The sequence below is a fragment of the Talpa occidentalis genome, unplaced genomic scaffold (assembly GCF_014898055.3).
Source record: "Talpa occidentalis isolate TD23 unplaced genomic scaffold, MPIMG_talOcc4v2.1 talOcc4.8, whole genome shotgun sequence".
NCBI classification, from domain to species: domain Eukaryota; kingdom Metazoa; phylum Chordata; class Mammalia; order Eulipotyphla; family Talpidae; genus Talpa; species Talpa occidentalis.
In genome coordinates, this window is record NW_023605194.1 from 355,064 (window position 1) to 371,305 (window position 16,242).

General features: G+C 70.0%; 1 protein-coding gene across 1 annotated transcript; it reads right to left on the reverse strand.

The window, feature by feature from the left end:
* Window positions 1-1,572: 1,572 nt before the first annotated feature.
* Window positions 1,573-15,469, reverse strand: ADGRA1 (adhesion G protein-coupled receptor A1). Its single transcript, XM_037496993.2, is given in 8 exon segments — window positions 1,573-2,566; window positions 2,569-3,061; window positions 3,566-3,664; window positions 8,045-8,190; window positions 10,366-10,489; window positions 11,055-11,182; window positions 14,682-14,861; window positions 15,443-15,469. Coding segments are annotated over 7 exon segments (1,623 nt in total). The 5' UTR covers window positions 14,685-14,861; window positions 15,443-15,469; the 3' UTR covers window positions 1,573-1,936.
* Between the last annotated feature and the right edge of the window lie 773 nt (window positions 15,470-16,242).

Consider the following 16,242-nt stretch of genomic DNA (forward strand, 5'->3'; position numbering starts at 1 on the left):
GAGTCCCCCTTAAATGGTGTCTGTAGCTCCTGGGAGGCCCAAGGGCACCAGGAGCCCAAATGGGGATGTGAAGGTCCAGCTCAGTGGGCACACAGTAGATCTGGGGGGGGCTGGCCGGCTGCTGGGGACACCAGTGCCGTGGTGGGGGCAGAGCTGCGGGCACGGTGGAGGGGGCAGCCATGCACTGGCCTCGCCCCCCCGGATCCCTTCAGGGCCCCAGCCAGGAAGGCCGGATGGAGGTGGCCAGGGGAGGTAGGGGTGGGCCCCAGGCTGGACCTTGCATCCCACAGAAGCCTTGACTGGGGCTGCCCAGCCAGATGGCTCGGGGGCAATTTGGAGACAGTCCCGGCCTGAAGGGCTTAGGGATGGCGGCAGCGCCCCGATCAGGGGGCCAGTGCCCAACGCTGGCGGTGGTGCCCAAGGCCACGGCCAGCTTCTGGGCTCGCGGGGATGGCAAGGCTGTGGCTCCCAGCGCCCTGCCAACAGCCAAGTGGCCCTGGGCCGGCACCCCACCCTGCAATGGATGCCTCAGGATGGCGTCTCCCACGCAGGTACACACACACACACACGCACCCCCCGCACCCACACCCGTGCACACACCCACTGCACCCACTGTGCACACACCCGTGCACTCACACCCGTGCACATGTACCCCACCACACCCACAGCACACACACCTGTGCACTCACACCTGTGTACACGTACCCCACCATACCCATTGCACACACACCCATGCACTCACATCCATGCACACACACCCCCTCACCCACACCCACTACTACACACACACCTGTGCACTCACACCCATGCACTCGCACCCGATGCCCACTGTGCACACACCCATGCACTCACACCCGTGCACATGTACCCCACCATGCCCATTGCACATGCGTGCACTCACACCCATGCACCACCTGCACCCATGTCCACTGTGCATGCCCACATGTGCACACACATGCACACACGCGTGCACACGCACCCGGTGCACCCCCACGCACAGCTCACCCTCGCACACTGCACATGCATGCTCATGTGCACACAGCCTCATGGCTTGGTGCACACCCGCACGCGCCACACAGCAGACAAGCACATGTGTGTGCATGCGGGGCAGGAGGTGCAGAGGCTGCTGGGACCCGCTGGTGGGCCTGAGCTTGCTCCCTCGTCCGGTGCCCAGAAGGGAAGCCCCAGGCCCAGGGCCCTCCGGCGGGTCCAGACCCAACGCCAGGGCCAGCTCTGTCCTGTCCACCCATCCCGGTGCTGCCCATGCCCCGGGCCTGGGGGGGTGGCTTGTGGATGCCCTGTCCCCACCCTCGGGGCCTAGCAGGCTGCGCACCCCACAAACGACACCATTAATAACCTAGGGAAACGGCCTCCGTTGTATTTCTGCCCCGCAGCCCAGCACGCGCAGCGCCCCCTGCCCACGCGGAGCTCGCTCCCGGCAGTCGTGGAGCCTCAGCCCAGCAGTGGGCGCGGACCCGGGCCCCAGGCGGGGGCAGCACGGGACAGCGCATGGGGGGCACACACCTGGGCGCGGGCAGGGGCTCACACGCACGCCTCCCCCTGCCCGGGTGCCCCAGACCCCACAGAGGGCGGGCCTGGAACGGACACCAGCCTGGTCGGGCCGTGAGTCCAGGCACTCGCGGAGGCGGCCTGACGCGGCCCTGTCCCGACAGCGCTAGCCCCGCGGTCGAGTCCCAGGCTCAGGACCCGCGGCTGTGCCAAAGGCACAGGGTCCCCAGACACCCGCTGGCCTTGGCAGGCGCCTGCAGGACAGGGCTGCAGTCAGATAGGGGGTCGCGGGGGTCTGGACCGGCCAGCGGGGGCTCTGGACTGGACAAGACCCGGCCGCATAGTGAATGCCGGCTACGGCGGGGCGTGAGGGACAGGGTCCCGCCTCGGGCCCTCACAGGAGGGGCGCGGCGCGGCGCAACAGGGGCTACACGGTGGTCTCGTTCCTCCAGAGCCCAGTTCGGATGTTCCCCGCGCTGTCGGCGCCAAAGGCCAGGCTCTCGGGCAGCCCACTCTGGCCCGGGGCCCCGAAGGGCAGGGACTGTGTCCTCCGCAGCATCTCAAAGTGGGCGGGAACGCAGCCGTAGTGCCGGGGGCTGGGGCTGCCCCCCTCAGGCACCGCCCCGGGGAAGGGGTCGCCCTGGGTGCAGCAGGCCAGCGGGGGCACCCCCGCCGGGCCCTCCAGCGAGCTGCGGGCGCTGTCCGAGCGCGAGCTGAGGGGGCTGCCGTCCAGGCTGGCCGGGATGTGGTAGGCGCACTCGGGCTCTGCCAGGGGGCGGCCAAAGTAGTGCAGCTTAGTCCTGGCTTGCGGGCACCTGTGCAGGTGCAGGTCGGGCGCGAAGGCGTCCTCCTCCAGCAGCTGCTCGCAGCGGCGGCCGGGGCAGCAGGGCGCGGTGGGCGCCAGGCAGCTGACGCGGCTCTGGGAGGCCCGCAGCTCGGCCATCTTGCAGTGGCCGGCGGGCGAGTGGCCGAAGCCCCGGGGCGGGCCGGGGCAGGGAGAGTCTTGCAGGCAGGCGGGGTGTCCCAGGGCCTCCCCGTTGGCGTCCAGCAGCGGGTGGGGGCAGAGCGCCGGGCGGGGGCATCCCCGCGGGCCGGGCAGCAGGACCACCAGCAGTGCCACACGTCCTCGCGCTTGGCACAGTGGTGGATGAGCACAAACAGCCCCAGGGTCACACAGAAGGCCCCGTACAGGCAGCTGAAGACCATGTCCAGGAAGTGTCCCTGCGACACGGCCAGCGCCCCGAAGGCCCAGGTGGCCGTGAACAGGAAGAGCGTGAAGGCGGCCGCGCGCAGCTGCGCCTTGAAAGAGTGCTCGTTCTGCAGCAGCGAGGCGCCTGCCGCCTCGCAGGAGGGGGGTGAGCGCGGCAGGGCCCCGTCGCCCCGGCCCGCCAGGCGCGGGGGCTGCTCCGGCCGCTCCCCGAGCTCGTACCTGCGTTCCGGGTGGCGGCGCAGCTGCACGTAGGTGCCCAGGAGGTACAGGCAGGTGACCAGGGCGATGAAGGCCGCTGGCCCGTAAAAGGCGCCCAGGCTGGGCTCCCAGGCCATCCAGCAGCTGTGGGGGACAGCAGGTCAGGGGCGCAGGAGGGGCTGGCGTCAGCGCGGTCAGGGGCCCATCCAGTCCCGTGGCCAGAGGCTTCCGGGGAGGGGGAGGGGGCAGGCCTGTGCCCGGGTCTGCGCCCCCCACCGGGCTGCCCTTTTCTCCTGCAGGCACAAAGGAGGAGGAGAAGGACCCAGGAGGGAGGGCTCTGCTAGGAGGGGAGCCTGGGGACGCTGGGCCACCCCAGCTGCCCTGTGTGTGACCCTCCCACCTCCAGAGAGCCACCCCCAGCCCCACCACAGGGAGCAGGGAGGGCTGCCAGGCCGGGCCGGGGTGAGGGCGCCTTTGGGGCCGCGGGCCGAGCTGCGTGTGCGTCGCTGCGTGGACGTGGGTGGTGCGAGGAGGGGTCAGCGCTCTTGGAGGGGCCGGCTCAGCCTCTGGTCCGCTGAGTGGGTGGGGGGAGCTGGGCCCCCCGTGGGCGGGAAGGGCTGGGCCGCCCACCCCGGGCCCTGTACTCACTACCCCGAGTTCTCGTCCTCCCTCCCATAATTCCGGATGTTTGTGGCAGCAGTGACCCCACAGATGATGAAGGGGACCCCTCCACTGACGAGGTAGAACCTGTGGGAGGGCGGACTCCTCACCACCCAGGCCCGGGAGGCCCCCTGCCGCCTCCCCACAGCCCCCCCAGCTCTCCCCCTCCCCCACCTCCCCTCCCCACCCCTCTCCCGCCTTCCCTACCTCCCCCACCTCCTCTGCCCCTCCCCCTCCCTGCCTCCCTCCCCACCTCCCCTGCCCCTCCCCACCTCCCCTGCCCCCCCAACAGCCCCCAGCTCTCCCCCTCCCCCACCTCCCCTCCCCTGCCCCTCCCCACCTCCCCTGCCCGCCTCTGCCCTCCCCACAGAGGGGCTTGCCCAGCCCCAGACCCGGCTCCAGCCACAGTCCAGGGCGCCCAGAGAGCGTCACGCCCGGCCGGGGGAGCAGGCCCGGCTCATGGACGGCAGTGACCGTGCTGGCCGTCACGGGCAGTGGCCCTGGGACTCTGGTCCCCAGAATTCTACGCCAGAGAACACGCCCTTGAAGGATGAAGGGGGACAACATGTATGATCTCGTGGCGCCCGGCTTTTCAAGCAGCCCTGGGGGCGGCGCTCTGGCTGCAGAGCAGATGGGGGGGCCGGCACCTGCGCCCCGAGGAGGGAGGGGAGCGGCCGTCTGCGCGCGAGGCTCTGAGAAGTGCTTACATCACGTCGCGCGGTCTCTACCCTAGCAGACGGTGGAGAGGCTGTTCATGTGGTCCTGAAGGCAGTCACGAGGATACGTTAAAGTGGATTCAAAAATGTTAAAATAATTCAAAAGAAGGAAACAAGAGGAAAGAGGGAACAGGAGAAACGAAGCAGGAAGCAAGAGCGAAAAGACCTAAATTCCACCAAACAAAAATCTGTTACATTTGAAGGGACCCAACGCTGCAACTCCGGGAGAAGCTGCCAGGAAAGACGCCGCGAAGGCAGCGGTCACGGCCACGGAGCAACGCCCGAAATAGAGGGACGCGCTGTGGAGACTAACTGGGTGGCTGAAGCTTCCGCACGAGCCCTGAGCCGAGCGGGCCCAGCGGCCGCCTGCACCCCGGCGAGACGGGCTCTGCGAGGAAGCAGGGCGAGCGCGCCCTCGGGAGGACGGCAGCCCGGAGCCGGGCCCGGGGGGCGAGACCCGCTGCTCCCAGCCGCGAGCGGGGAAGGGAAAGGCCGTGAGGTCAAGGTCTGAGCACCCAGAGCCTCTCGTGCCCTGCCTGCGGGTCACGGGCCGTCACGCCGCGCGTCCGCGCCCCTCTGCTCGCCTGCCTGGCTGAGCCGAGGCCCCGTGAAGCAAGTCCCCACGCGTTCAGAGGAGCGAAGGTCTCTGCCCGCAGGGAAACGAACTACTAAGACGACAGCTAGGAGAGCCCGCGTGTCTGGCAATGAAACAACCGATTTCTAAACAATCATGGACCCAAGGAGACATCCCAGGGAGTCTGGGGAATATTTACAGCAGAACGGGAAAGAAAACACTCGTGACGCGTGTGCGCTGCAGCTAATGCTGCGTCAGAGGGACACCCATAGCCGTAGATGCTTCCATGAGAAAACCTGGAAGGGGTGTGATCCCCCTTCACAAAGGCACAAAATCAAAATGACAAAGGAAACGGGGAGGAGAGTAACTGGGAAGGAGATCATAAAGACAAGGGCAGAAGGAGAAAGCAAAAAAGCAGTGAAAATTACCTAGCCAAAAGTTAATTTTCTGAAAAATCAACCAAACTATAACCTTCTAGCTAGACTAGGACGAGAGAGCGCCGCAAATTGCCAGGATCGCCCCCACCGCCGGTACAAGCGCAAGAGCACGTCACCAGCGACGGCAGGTCTGACGCCGGGCAGCTTAGATGCAGCAGGTCTCCAGGAAAGAAGTGACCAGACCTGGCGCGAGAGGAATCGGGAAACCTGGACACCCCGTACCTGATCAGGAATCGAATTCCCTGTTTACAAACACGCAACAGAGAATTCCAGGCCCCGCGACTCGCCAGTGAGTCGCCTGTCTAAGGGGGTGGCAGGGCTGTGTCGGGGGCGCTGAGGGGCCCCGCTGACTGCACCAGGCCACGCTGCCTCACAACGTGCCCTGGGACCCCGGCCCAGCACCTCCAGCACGTCTGCAGCGCGAGCCAGGCTTGTGGGAAGGAAGATCCCAGCCAGGAACAGTCTCCCTGAAAACCGACCCTGCAGCCGGGAGCACCCGCGACGTGGTCGCGTGACAGACACAGCAGAAGCTTCTGACAAAATGCGACACTTTCCCCATAAAAAGCCCCAGCAGGGCCTTCCCGGTGGCTCAGCGGGTTGAGGGCAGCGCTGTGAAGCTGTCCGCAGCCTCTGCAGCGCGGGTTCGATTCCCGGCCAGCCAGGGAGATTCCCACAAGGCGCGGCAGACTCTCCTGCCTCCCCGCTGCCCCCCTCGGCCGTGTACTTTGGTCAATCCACCTGTTCCGTTCCCCGCTCTGTCTCTGGTGAATCCTCTCACCCCCGCACCTCTGGCCTGTACCCCAGCTCTTGCATAAAAATAAATAAATTAAAAAAAAAAAAAGCCCCAACAAACTGGAGCAGAAGGGCCCCCACAAGCTGCTAAGAGGCTCTGGAGCCTCCGGCAGTGGCACCGATGGCGGGTCAGGACCAGATGGGGTGGCCCCAGCACCGTGGACGTGTCCTGGGGCACCAGCGAGCAAAGAGAGAGGCACCACGAAGTGGACGGACGTGTGTCGACCAGCAGGCGGCCCCGCGGCCCCGGGGCACCAGGAGCCAAGGGGAGCACCCGCCGTGCGGGGCTGCCGGCCTCCTGAGCCAGCCAGTTATGTTTCTGTCCACTAGCAGAAAGCACTAGACAACCAGAAAGCCATCTGCAATGACATAAAGCCAGCAGATTGCTTTTTTAGTGAACAAACTTGTTCTAAATGTACATGGCGACAGGCTGAAGGCCACCGATGTGCCAGGGCGGGCGGCGGGTCAGTGTGGCCTTCAGGAGGCCCGGGCGGGGGCGCGGCTGTGGGAGCAGTTTAGCCGGCAAAGGCTCGAACACCGCGAGGGGGGCTGCGGCCCGGCCTTTGATGGACAGAGGCCGGGCCAAGGGGCCATCTAGCTCCAGACAGCACTGTCCCCCCACCGCAGCTGCACCATGCCAGAGGGGCTTTGTCTGTGTGTCTCTAGCTAGTGACCAGCAAGCCCTCCCTGCCCCATGGCCCCCGTGGACCTCTAACGCTGCTGTCCACGGCCACAGCCTCTCTGCATTTGCCGTGCAGGACTCAGAGGTCCAGCTGGCCTGTGGGGTCTCCCTCTCCCAGCACGGGAGGAGCCCTGGAGCGAGGACAGGAGGGGGTGGCCAGCCCTGCCCGCCGCTGGGGTGGGGCTGAGGGGCCCACATCCAGGGCAGCTGAGGAACTGCCCGAGCCGTCCTTGTGGACAGCCGCATGACAAAAGTCAACGGGTCCTGGCCTGGGCACCCTGCCTGGCCCCCGTGGCCCTTGAGGAGGTGGGCTGGGTGGGTGCTGCCCCAGGAGGGGCCACCCTTTCCAGTTTCAGGGTTCAGCCCAAAGCCATGGTGACCAAGGAGAGGTAGCACTTGACCTGGGGGTCAGGGGAGCCCAACAATGTGTGGCCAGGCCATTCTCAGCAGGGGGCCCAAGACCGCTGGCCAGGGGCGCTCAGCTGGACCCACTGACAGTCCACAGAGAAGAGGGGGGGCTGGACCCCTGCCTCACGCCTCATGTCGGGGCCTGCGGCCTGTGTCTGAACTAAAACAGAAACCCCAGCGGGTCAGCCCTGGAGCTGGCGGCATCACGGCCTGGGGACGGGCCAAGGTGTCCGAGGTGGCACTGAAGTCACCAAGGAGAAAACTGCGTCAGCCTCACCGACGGCTCGTGTCGGGGGCGTTCCCAAGAGGGTGACACGGTCACGCACCCACAGACACGGCATCTTCAGGTCTCCCGTCTGGACCATACCTAGTGTCCGGGACACGTGACGGCCCCCACGGCCCACGCACAGACAGGCGGAGCCCCCTGGGCCACACACTTCTCCCAGGAGGGCAGCGGCGGCCGGCGGGGTTCTGGCGTGGGGGTGCCAGCCGTGGCTCAGCAAGAGCCCCCCCCCCACTGGGATCGTCCCCACCCACTGGAGAGCGCGAGAGAGCACCTAGGGGTGGGCGCAGGGTCCCACACACTTGGGGGCACACCTGGCAGGAAGGAGGGAGAAAGGGCGGCCCCACCGCAGCAGCAGCGGGGCACCCTGCCCCTGTACCCCAACCTGGACACTACTCCTGACACCCTGCCCTCCACACCTGACTCCCACACCCGCCCGGCTCCCCAGCGGAGGTGCTTCCCGGCACCCCACTGGACAGCCCCTTCCCCTGCCCCCCAGACCCTCTGCTCTTGGCGCCAGCCCAGCCACCTGCAGGGCCAGGCGAGCTCACCCCGCGCCCCAGACGCGCCCCTACCTGAGCAAGGGCTGCCTGGGGGCCGGGGGCTGGCCTGCACCCGGAGCCGGGGGGGCCTTCCTGGCGACCTGCTGGTAGACGTTCCTGGCGGCCACGGCGATCCAGAGCAGGGTGCAGAGCGTGCAGTAGTGCAGCGCCACGCCCACCTGCGGGAGAGCCTGCTGCACCCGGCGGGCAGGGCCCAGCGGCCCCCTCCCCCCCAGGGCCGCAGCTCCGGGATGAGCCTGCAGGGCGAGCACAGGGAGGGGGCGCCCACAGTGGGGGCACGGGGCACCCACAGAGGGGGCAGGGGACGCCCACAGAGGGGGCAGGTACGCTGGAGCCAGAGAGACCTGCAGACGCAAGTGAGGAGGGGCAGAGCCGCCTGACCCGCATCCGGGGCGGCTGCCCAGTCCCCAGCGCAGTTCCTGCCTGGGGGAGGTGCTGCGGCCCGGGGCACTCTGGGGGTGGGGGCGCCCATGCAGGATAGCCCGCGGCCCGGGTGGGGCTCAGCGTGGCACCAGCCCGGCCCTCAGACCCCCAGGGGCACTGGCCTGGCCCGGCCAGCCCGAGGGGTGGGCTGCAGTGGCCAGGACGGGGGCCAGGGTGGGCCCTGCCGCTCATGTCCTCTGCAGACCCAGAGTGGTGGTGGTAGAGCAGCGCCCATGCATGAGTCACATGCCGGTGCCCCCATGTCACTGCGCACTTTCGCGGGGCGCAGTCATCTTTTCACTGTTGTCATTATGACCATCAGCTGGCGCCAGCCCCGGGCCTTCACAGCCAGGCCGAGGGGCCCTGGGGGGCTGCGGGGCGCAGATGCCAGGTGGAGGCGAGCAGGACGCGGTCACCTGGGGCGCTGGCCCCTGTGGTGCGCCGGGGGTTGGTCCAGGCGCAGGTGGACGCTGGCGCCAGATGGGTGGGGTTCCTCCCCACGTGACCCCGGGGTTCCTCCCCACGCGGCCTGGGGGCCCAGCCCTCATTGCTCGCAGAGACCCATGGGGTTGCTGGGACCTCTGAACACCCTTGGATGCCCCGGAATCATATCCGACCAAACGCTGGGTGGAGGCCAGTCAGCTCGAAGGGCAGGCCAGCCACCCCCACGTGCTCGCTAGGTCTGTGCCTGCCTGCCAGGGTCTCTTCTCGGGCGGTGGGGCTCGCCCCTCCTGGGACCCAGGGCCTTGGCCCAGCCGCTGCCCAGCCACGTGTGCAGGCGCCGCGGGGCCGACCCTCCCCCCACACCACGTCCACCCGCTGAGCTGGCCTCAAGGGTCCGGCCCCAGGAGCTTGTGTCTGGGCTGCAGACAGGGGCAGTGCCAGGCTTGGGGGTGTGAGGCTCCCCAGCACCAGCATCTGGGCAACAGGACACTGAGGCTCGGTCTGTCTGCTGCCGGCCCTGCGTGCCCACGGGCACCACAACAGTTGCCCTCCGGCCCTTGGGTGGCCCTCACGCCCCCACGGCTCAAGGAAGCAAGTCCCCTCCACTTGTCGGGGCTACGTCCTGCTGGCTCTGACAGTGGCTGCCGCAGGCCGGGCGGGGAGGCCAGCCTGGCTCCTGGCTCCCTGCGGAGGCGGCAGGGGTGGGCGTCGGTGAAGCAGCCCAGCATGTCTGCCCCGCCCCGTCCCAGCACACGAGGCCAGCCGCCACTTGGGCAGGAGGAAGGCCCCATGGACAGCGCCATGCAGGCCGCGCCGGCCCAGGCACGCGGGAGTGAGGCCCAGTCAACATCCCAACTCACAGCAGCAAAGGGAGAGGGCGGCCGGGACACCCTGCGAGTGCCAGCCCAGGGCTGGTGCTGGCCAGGGATCTGCTCTGTAAGCAGCTCCACCCACCTGTGCCTGGGCATGGAGGTGGCCACCATGGTCACCACCCACGTGGGGTCACTGCCCACCCGGGGTCACCACCCATCTGGGGTCACTGCCGACCCCCAAGGTCACTGCTCACCAAGGTCACCGCCCACCCACGGTCACCACCCACCCACGGTCACCACCCCCCGGGCTTACTGCCCACCTGAGTGACTCTGAACGGCTGGGTGAGGCCAGGGCAGGCAGCTGGGCGGGGGCCTGAGAGAGTGGGCAGGGAGGGGTCTGGCCTGGGGGTCACTGCTGCGGGCTCCCCGACTGTCATGGCCCAGGTCACTCACACTTTGCAGCTTGTCAAGGAAAGGCCAGTGCAGTCGTGGGCGGGATGGAGGCCCCGGGGCCTGTTCTCAAGGTGGTGCACCAGCCTCCCCCCAGGGTGCGGCCCTGGCCGGAGGGCCGTCCCCACGTCTCCGCGGGCGGCGCCTGCACCCTTGGCCTGGGGGGCTGACCATGGACTCCCAGGGCCCAACCGCAGCACTCACCGCCTGGCACAGGGTCGGGTACTTGGTGCGGTTGACGCCGCCGGCAAACACCGTGAAGGTCAGCGCCGCGTGCAGGCAGAGGTTCAGCAGCGCGTGCCGGCCCTTCCTGCTGATCCGGATGGCGCTGCAGGTGGGGGCCGGACAGCACCGCTCAGCCCCGGAGCCCAGGCCGGCCGGGCACCTGGAGCGGGGGCTGCGACCCGGCCGAGCATGACAGCCCCGAGCCCGCTGGCAGGGCCACTCGTGGGGGTGGGCCTCCCGGCCTCCCCTGGCCTCCCCAGCCCTCCCTGACCCTCCCCACTCCTGCCCTCCCCGCGCTCCTGCCCGCCCCTGCCCTGGATGTGGCTGCTGCTGAGTCTGCTGCTCCCGCCGCTCGCTGTGCTGGCCACAGCAGCTCAGTGGCCTTGGACGTGTCCAAAGCACTAGCCCTGGCCATGCCCTTGATCCTGGGCCTGCACTGACCGTGGCCAGGACCTTCCTCACAGTGCCCAGTGTGTCTCCAAGGCAGCCCGACTCCTGCTGAGGCGGCAGGAGGCAGCTCACGGGCGCCCGCGCTGACTGGGCCTGTCTGGGCCCCTCACCGGCTCTGCTGGGAGCTGGGGCTGCGAGGAGACCCCACTGGGCTGGGCGGGACGGGGTGGCCACGGGGTGCGGGCGGGCAGGACAGGGCGGCGGGCGGCGGGCCTCACCTGCGGTGCACGAGGTAGGTGACGGCTGAGGCCAGCAGGCAGAGCAGCATGACCGCGGTGCAGGCGTACACCACGGGGTGCAGGAGCTCCCCTGGGTGCTGGGGCCGGGCCAGCTCAGTCTTCAGATCCTGCGGAGACAGGGGTGCGTGAGCAGCAGGAGTTGGACCACCGCAGGCCCGCGCCCCAGAGCCTCAGCCGGGAGGGGCTCCGTGGAAGCTCCGGTCTGCTACCGTGGGGCAGTGGTGCCCGCCGAGCCTCCCCCAGCTTCCCCTCCAGCCCCGTGCGCCGCGCGGCCCCAGAGGCGGGACTGGAAGGACGGAGCCACCGTGGGGCACGCAGTGGCGAAGGCCCCTGGGGGCAGCCCCAAAGCTCACCTGCCGGGAGCTGCTAGCCCAGGTGCGCCGCGGGGCAGGGAGACGAGGAGCAGGGCCGTGGCCCCGCACCCACTGCAGCCAGGCCTGGGCCTCGGTGGCCCCGTGCCCCTCTGGCCCCACCGCTGGGCTCCGTCTGGCCGCACGGCTCAGGTGCTCCGCGTGGGCTGAAGGCCTCGTGTGCAGCCAGCCCCCGTGGACACCAGGGTGCGGGGCCTCGGGAGACGGCCTTGCCATCCGGGGCCTCCCGCGTGGGGGGGTGCTTGCCCCCCTGAGGCAGGTGGGCAGAAGGTGGCCGCGGCGACCCAGGGGAGGGCATTGAGCTCCTGCAGGACCGCCCCTGTCCAGCAGGGCAAGGCTGGGGCAAGCCAGGCAATGGTGCTCCGTGTGGCTCAGCCAGAGTGGGGCGCCTGTGCCCCTCAGCCTCTGCACCCCGACTTTGCCTGCTTTTGTGAGTGGTCCAGCAACATGGGTGGAAGCCGCTCCCGGGAAGGCGCTGAGCCCGGGGGGAGCAAGAGGAGGCCAGGAGCTGGGCGCTGGCCCAGGGCAAGCAGGCGGCTGACGTGACTAGAGCAGTTCGGCACCCGCTCGGCCCCCACCCCAGGCCTGACTCACGGCCAGAGACTCAAGGACAGCTGTGGACACATGGGCTACAGCGGCCTGGCCGGACGACATGGGTTTCAGCAGGACACACATGGCCCAGGAGCCTTGGATCCTGAACTCGGAGTGTTGGCCAAGGCCCGCCCAGGTGACGGCCCCTCACGGCTGCTGAGGTCCGGCCCACGCCAGCCTGGCGGAAGGGCTGCGCACACTGGGCTGGGCCCCGGGGTCCTGGGGAGGGTCTGCCGGCCCGGCCCTCCCGGGTCTGGGGCTCAGGCCTGCGGCCCCTCCAGCTTGCAGTGTAAGGATGTTTTCTTGAACAGTGGGGTCACCTCTTGGTGACGTGCAGAGGTCTGCAGGGAAGGGGAGCAGAAGTCGTGAACCCACCTGGAGTGTGGGATCACCCCATGCCCTCCTGGGCACCCTGAACCCGCGGGCTCCTCAAAGCCTGGGAAGTCCAGGCCCAGCTCAGCTGGAGGCACATGTTGTTCAGGCCTGTCGGGGGCTTTCCACGGGCTCCTTCTGGAGTGGCGGCCGTGGCTCCCGATGGGGCACCCCGGGCCCTGGGCCCTGACCCTCGCGTGTGAGGCCCATGACCCTCGTGGGACCTGGACAGCCCCGCTGCCCGTGGGAGCCATGCGGTTGTCCCGAGCTCAGCCCCCGTGGGACCGTGGCTGCACATGGTGCCCAGCGTCTGTGTCCAGTGTCTGTGTCCAGCGCTTTCTCTGGCCCTCCGGGACCGGTGTCCTCGTCAGCAGGTTGCTGGAATCCTGATGGAGGGACCCCGGAGCCCTTCTGGACTCTCACTGGTGGGGGAGCGTGGGTTTGGGGCCTTGATCTCAGATCCCGTGGGGGGCTGGCGAGGACAGCAGTGGGCCCTGCTGCCCGGGGGGCCAGCCCCAGCTGAGGCAGGGCTCATGTCCAGATGTGTCTTCTCCGTGGGGCCTGTTCACACCAACAAACGCCTGGACGTGAGCCCAGCGGAGCCGTCAGAGCTGGCCCCCGACCGGGGCACAGCTGCGTGCATGCCCAAGGTGCCACAGACCACTGCCCCTGCCTGCTCTGGGTATGCCAGCCTGGCACGTCTGCGTCTCTAGAGCCGACGCTTAAAATTCAAAGCAGAGCAATATCTCCTCTTTGAAAGCTGGCCTGTGTCCATGCTCCTCCGAGGGACTGCTCTGCCGTCACCCCCCAGCCAGGGCCTCATGAGGTCGTGTGGGTCGCCGGAGCTGGGGTGCCGCGGGGCTTGGCGCCCCTGGCCCTGGACGCCAGCCGCTGAGTGCCTCCGGCCTGCCTGCGCGGTGGCCCCAGGGATCAGCGTGGAGGCCTCGGGGCCAGGTTCTGGGCTGCAGCTCCCCAGGGCCAGTGGCCTCCTCTTCGTAGCCAGCAGGGTGTCCTGGACAATCTTTAATTCCCGGCCTGTCACTTTGTCCGCTGAGGAACAGCCCCGAGCTGTGAGGCCAAGGAAACCCCGGGTCCCCAGCCCTGCTGACAGCGAAACGGGGGCAGCCCCCATGTGGAGGCGTGCCCCAGGGTGGCCGGGCGCCGGGCGAGAGGGCAGCAAACCTGGCAGAGCCGCCTCCAGGGTCACCATCCTCACCGCCTCGGTGGGCGGGCGGCTCCTGTGTGTGTGGCCAGTGGGGTGGGTGGGCCGGCCAGGCCCCCCCAGGCCCAGGCACGAGGGCCAGCAGCCCCCGCAGGTTCTTCCCGCCGGGTCACGTGTCTCCAGTCAGAAGTGTTTTGTTAGAATGAAACACCTCAAGATGCTGATGCCACGGCGGCCCCAGCGTGGCCCGTGGCCTCCCCATTGTGGGGGTCAGCAGAGATGCTGCCTCTCCCTGGGGGCCCCTTCCAGCCCGGCACATGGGGCGAGCTGACCCGCCCCTCGCCCATCGCCCCCCCACCCTGCTCCCCTCCCTCTGCCACGGCTCCCGCGTGGCAAACAACACCTGGGTCTGCGCGTGGAATGCGGACGCCGAGGAGGCCCTGCTGGTGGCCCTCAGGGGCACGACTGGCCGGGGGCTGAGGTGCCCGATCCCGGGCTGGTGGACGGCAGACACCTCCAGTCCTGGCCTGGCCCCAGAGGCCCCGCGGGCAGACCGCCACGGGACGCAGCCACTGGGCCAGCAGCACTCCTGCCCGAGCCCGCACCTACCCCTACCTGAACTCGCCCGCACCCCGCACGCACCCTGCTGACCCCCGCCCGCACAACCCTTCTGGACTCCGCCGACCGCCTCGGCCACACGCAGGCTGGCAGCGCCACGAGGAAAAGGCGGGGTGTCTCCAGGACGACCCCGCCGCTGGGCCCCTCTCCTGGCGAGAGAAGCAGCCACCCCTGCTCGCCCAACGCCCAGAGGACCACGCCGTCCCACTGCGCGTCCGCCAACTTTCCGATGGGGAGGGGAGGGCAGCTGCGGGAGGCCGGGGAGCGCGGGGGACAGGCTCAGGGCGGTGGCGCAGCCGTGGTCCAGCTGGGGGCCCAGGACGCTGTGTCCCCGGGAGGTGACTCAGCGCTGCAGCACTCCCGCAGCTGGTCAGCGTGGCCCACAGTCAGCGCAGGAGCCGCAAGCCGGCCACCCGGCCACCCGGCCACCCTGGCGGGCCCGACCGTGCTTGCCGGCCCCTGACCCTCCCTGCCGGCGCGCCTGGGACTCACCATGAGCCCTGCCCAGGTGCAGACATGAGCAGGGAGCGGCGGGGGGCCCGGGGCCAGCTATGTTGCACCCTGCTCACTGCCAGCCTCCATGGCCATGCAGAAGGTCAGCACCCCAGCGGTGGGCGGGGGCGGGTCCGGCACCTCGGGCCTCAGGGAGGCTGAGTCCGCTCCGGCGCCCACCTGCAGAGAGAGGGAGGGTCAGGTGGGGGCAGGGGCAGGCTCCCCAGCCCGCCAAGCCAGCGCTGTGGGCCCGGCAGGGCTGCCCCAGCCAGCAGGCTCCCCGGCACCCCCGCCCCGGCGCCGCGGCCGCCTGTTGCCCCTGGAGCAGAGCTGGCCGGGGGGCCGTGCAGGGGCGGCCGGAGCCCCCCGGGCCCGGACGTGCGGGCAGCAGCTGCCCCCGGGCTGGGAACAGCCCCGCAGACCCGCAGGTGCGGCGCAGGCGCCCGGCCCTGGCTGCGCACGGCTCGCGGGCGGGAGTCTGTCCGCGCGCGCGCGAGGGCCAGGGGGGCCCGTTCGCCGGCCCGGCGGGCCCCCACCCCGCCCCACCCCGCCCCACCGCGCCCCACCGCACCCCACCGCACCCCAGGAGGCCGGGCCGGGCGGCAGCACCTGGCGCGGGTGGGTGCGGGCCGGGACCGCGCGGCTTACGGAAAGTGGCTCAGGATCCACCACCCCAGGCAAGGGCCGCCGCCCGCGCCGGTGGACGCGGGGCCCCCGCCGCCCCCGCCCGCCCGCCCGCCCGCCCGGCCCGCGCCCGTCACCTGTTCGGCGGAGGCGGCCGAGGCCCGCGGCGGGGCTGGCGGCGGCGCGCGAGGCCGGGCGCGCGCCCCGGGCAGCGCTGCCCACCCCAGGGCGCGCGCTCCAGCAACAGATCGCGGGGCTGCGGCGGGCGCTGCGGCGAGTCAGGCGCCGCGCGGCTCCCCGGGGGGGGGGGGGGGGGGGGGCGCGGGGGCGGGGCGCGGGGGGCGGGCGGGGGGCGCGGGCGGCGCCGTCACCATGGGGACGGCCGGCCTCGCGCTGGACGGCCCTGCCCGCCGCGCGGCTTAAAGGGGCCGCGGCGCCCCGGCCGGCTGGGGCGCCCCCCGCGCGGCTCCCGGGGCCCCGCGGCCGGAGGAAACCCCGGCGAGCAAGGCCGGAGCGCGGAAACCCCAACCGGGAAATTGATTTTAGGGTAGTTTTCAAAGTCTGGTATTGAGATACCCTCAAACCTGCGCCCCATGCGACCTGGGGAGACCCCGCCCCCCGTCCCGTGCCAGGAGGGGCTCGCCCTCGCGCTGGCCGGCGCTGCCACCCCGGGGAGGGCCGTGGGGCGACCCTGCCGCGCAAGCGCATGGCCGGGGCCACAGGTATGCAGAAGAGCTGTCCAGACCCCTGTCCCCATTCGGGGTCCCATCCCACCCCTCACTAAGCATGTTGGGGCCACGGGGAGGCCAGTCGCACCGCCCTGGGGGCGCAAGCCCAGGGCTCCCACCTGGAGGAGGACACCCCCAGCCACCCCCACCTCACCCTGGGCAGACGCGGGGGACTCGGCACTCGCCTCCCAGCTCCTGACACCTGGCCT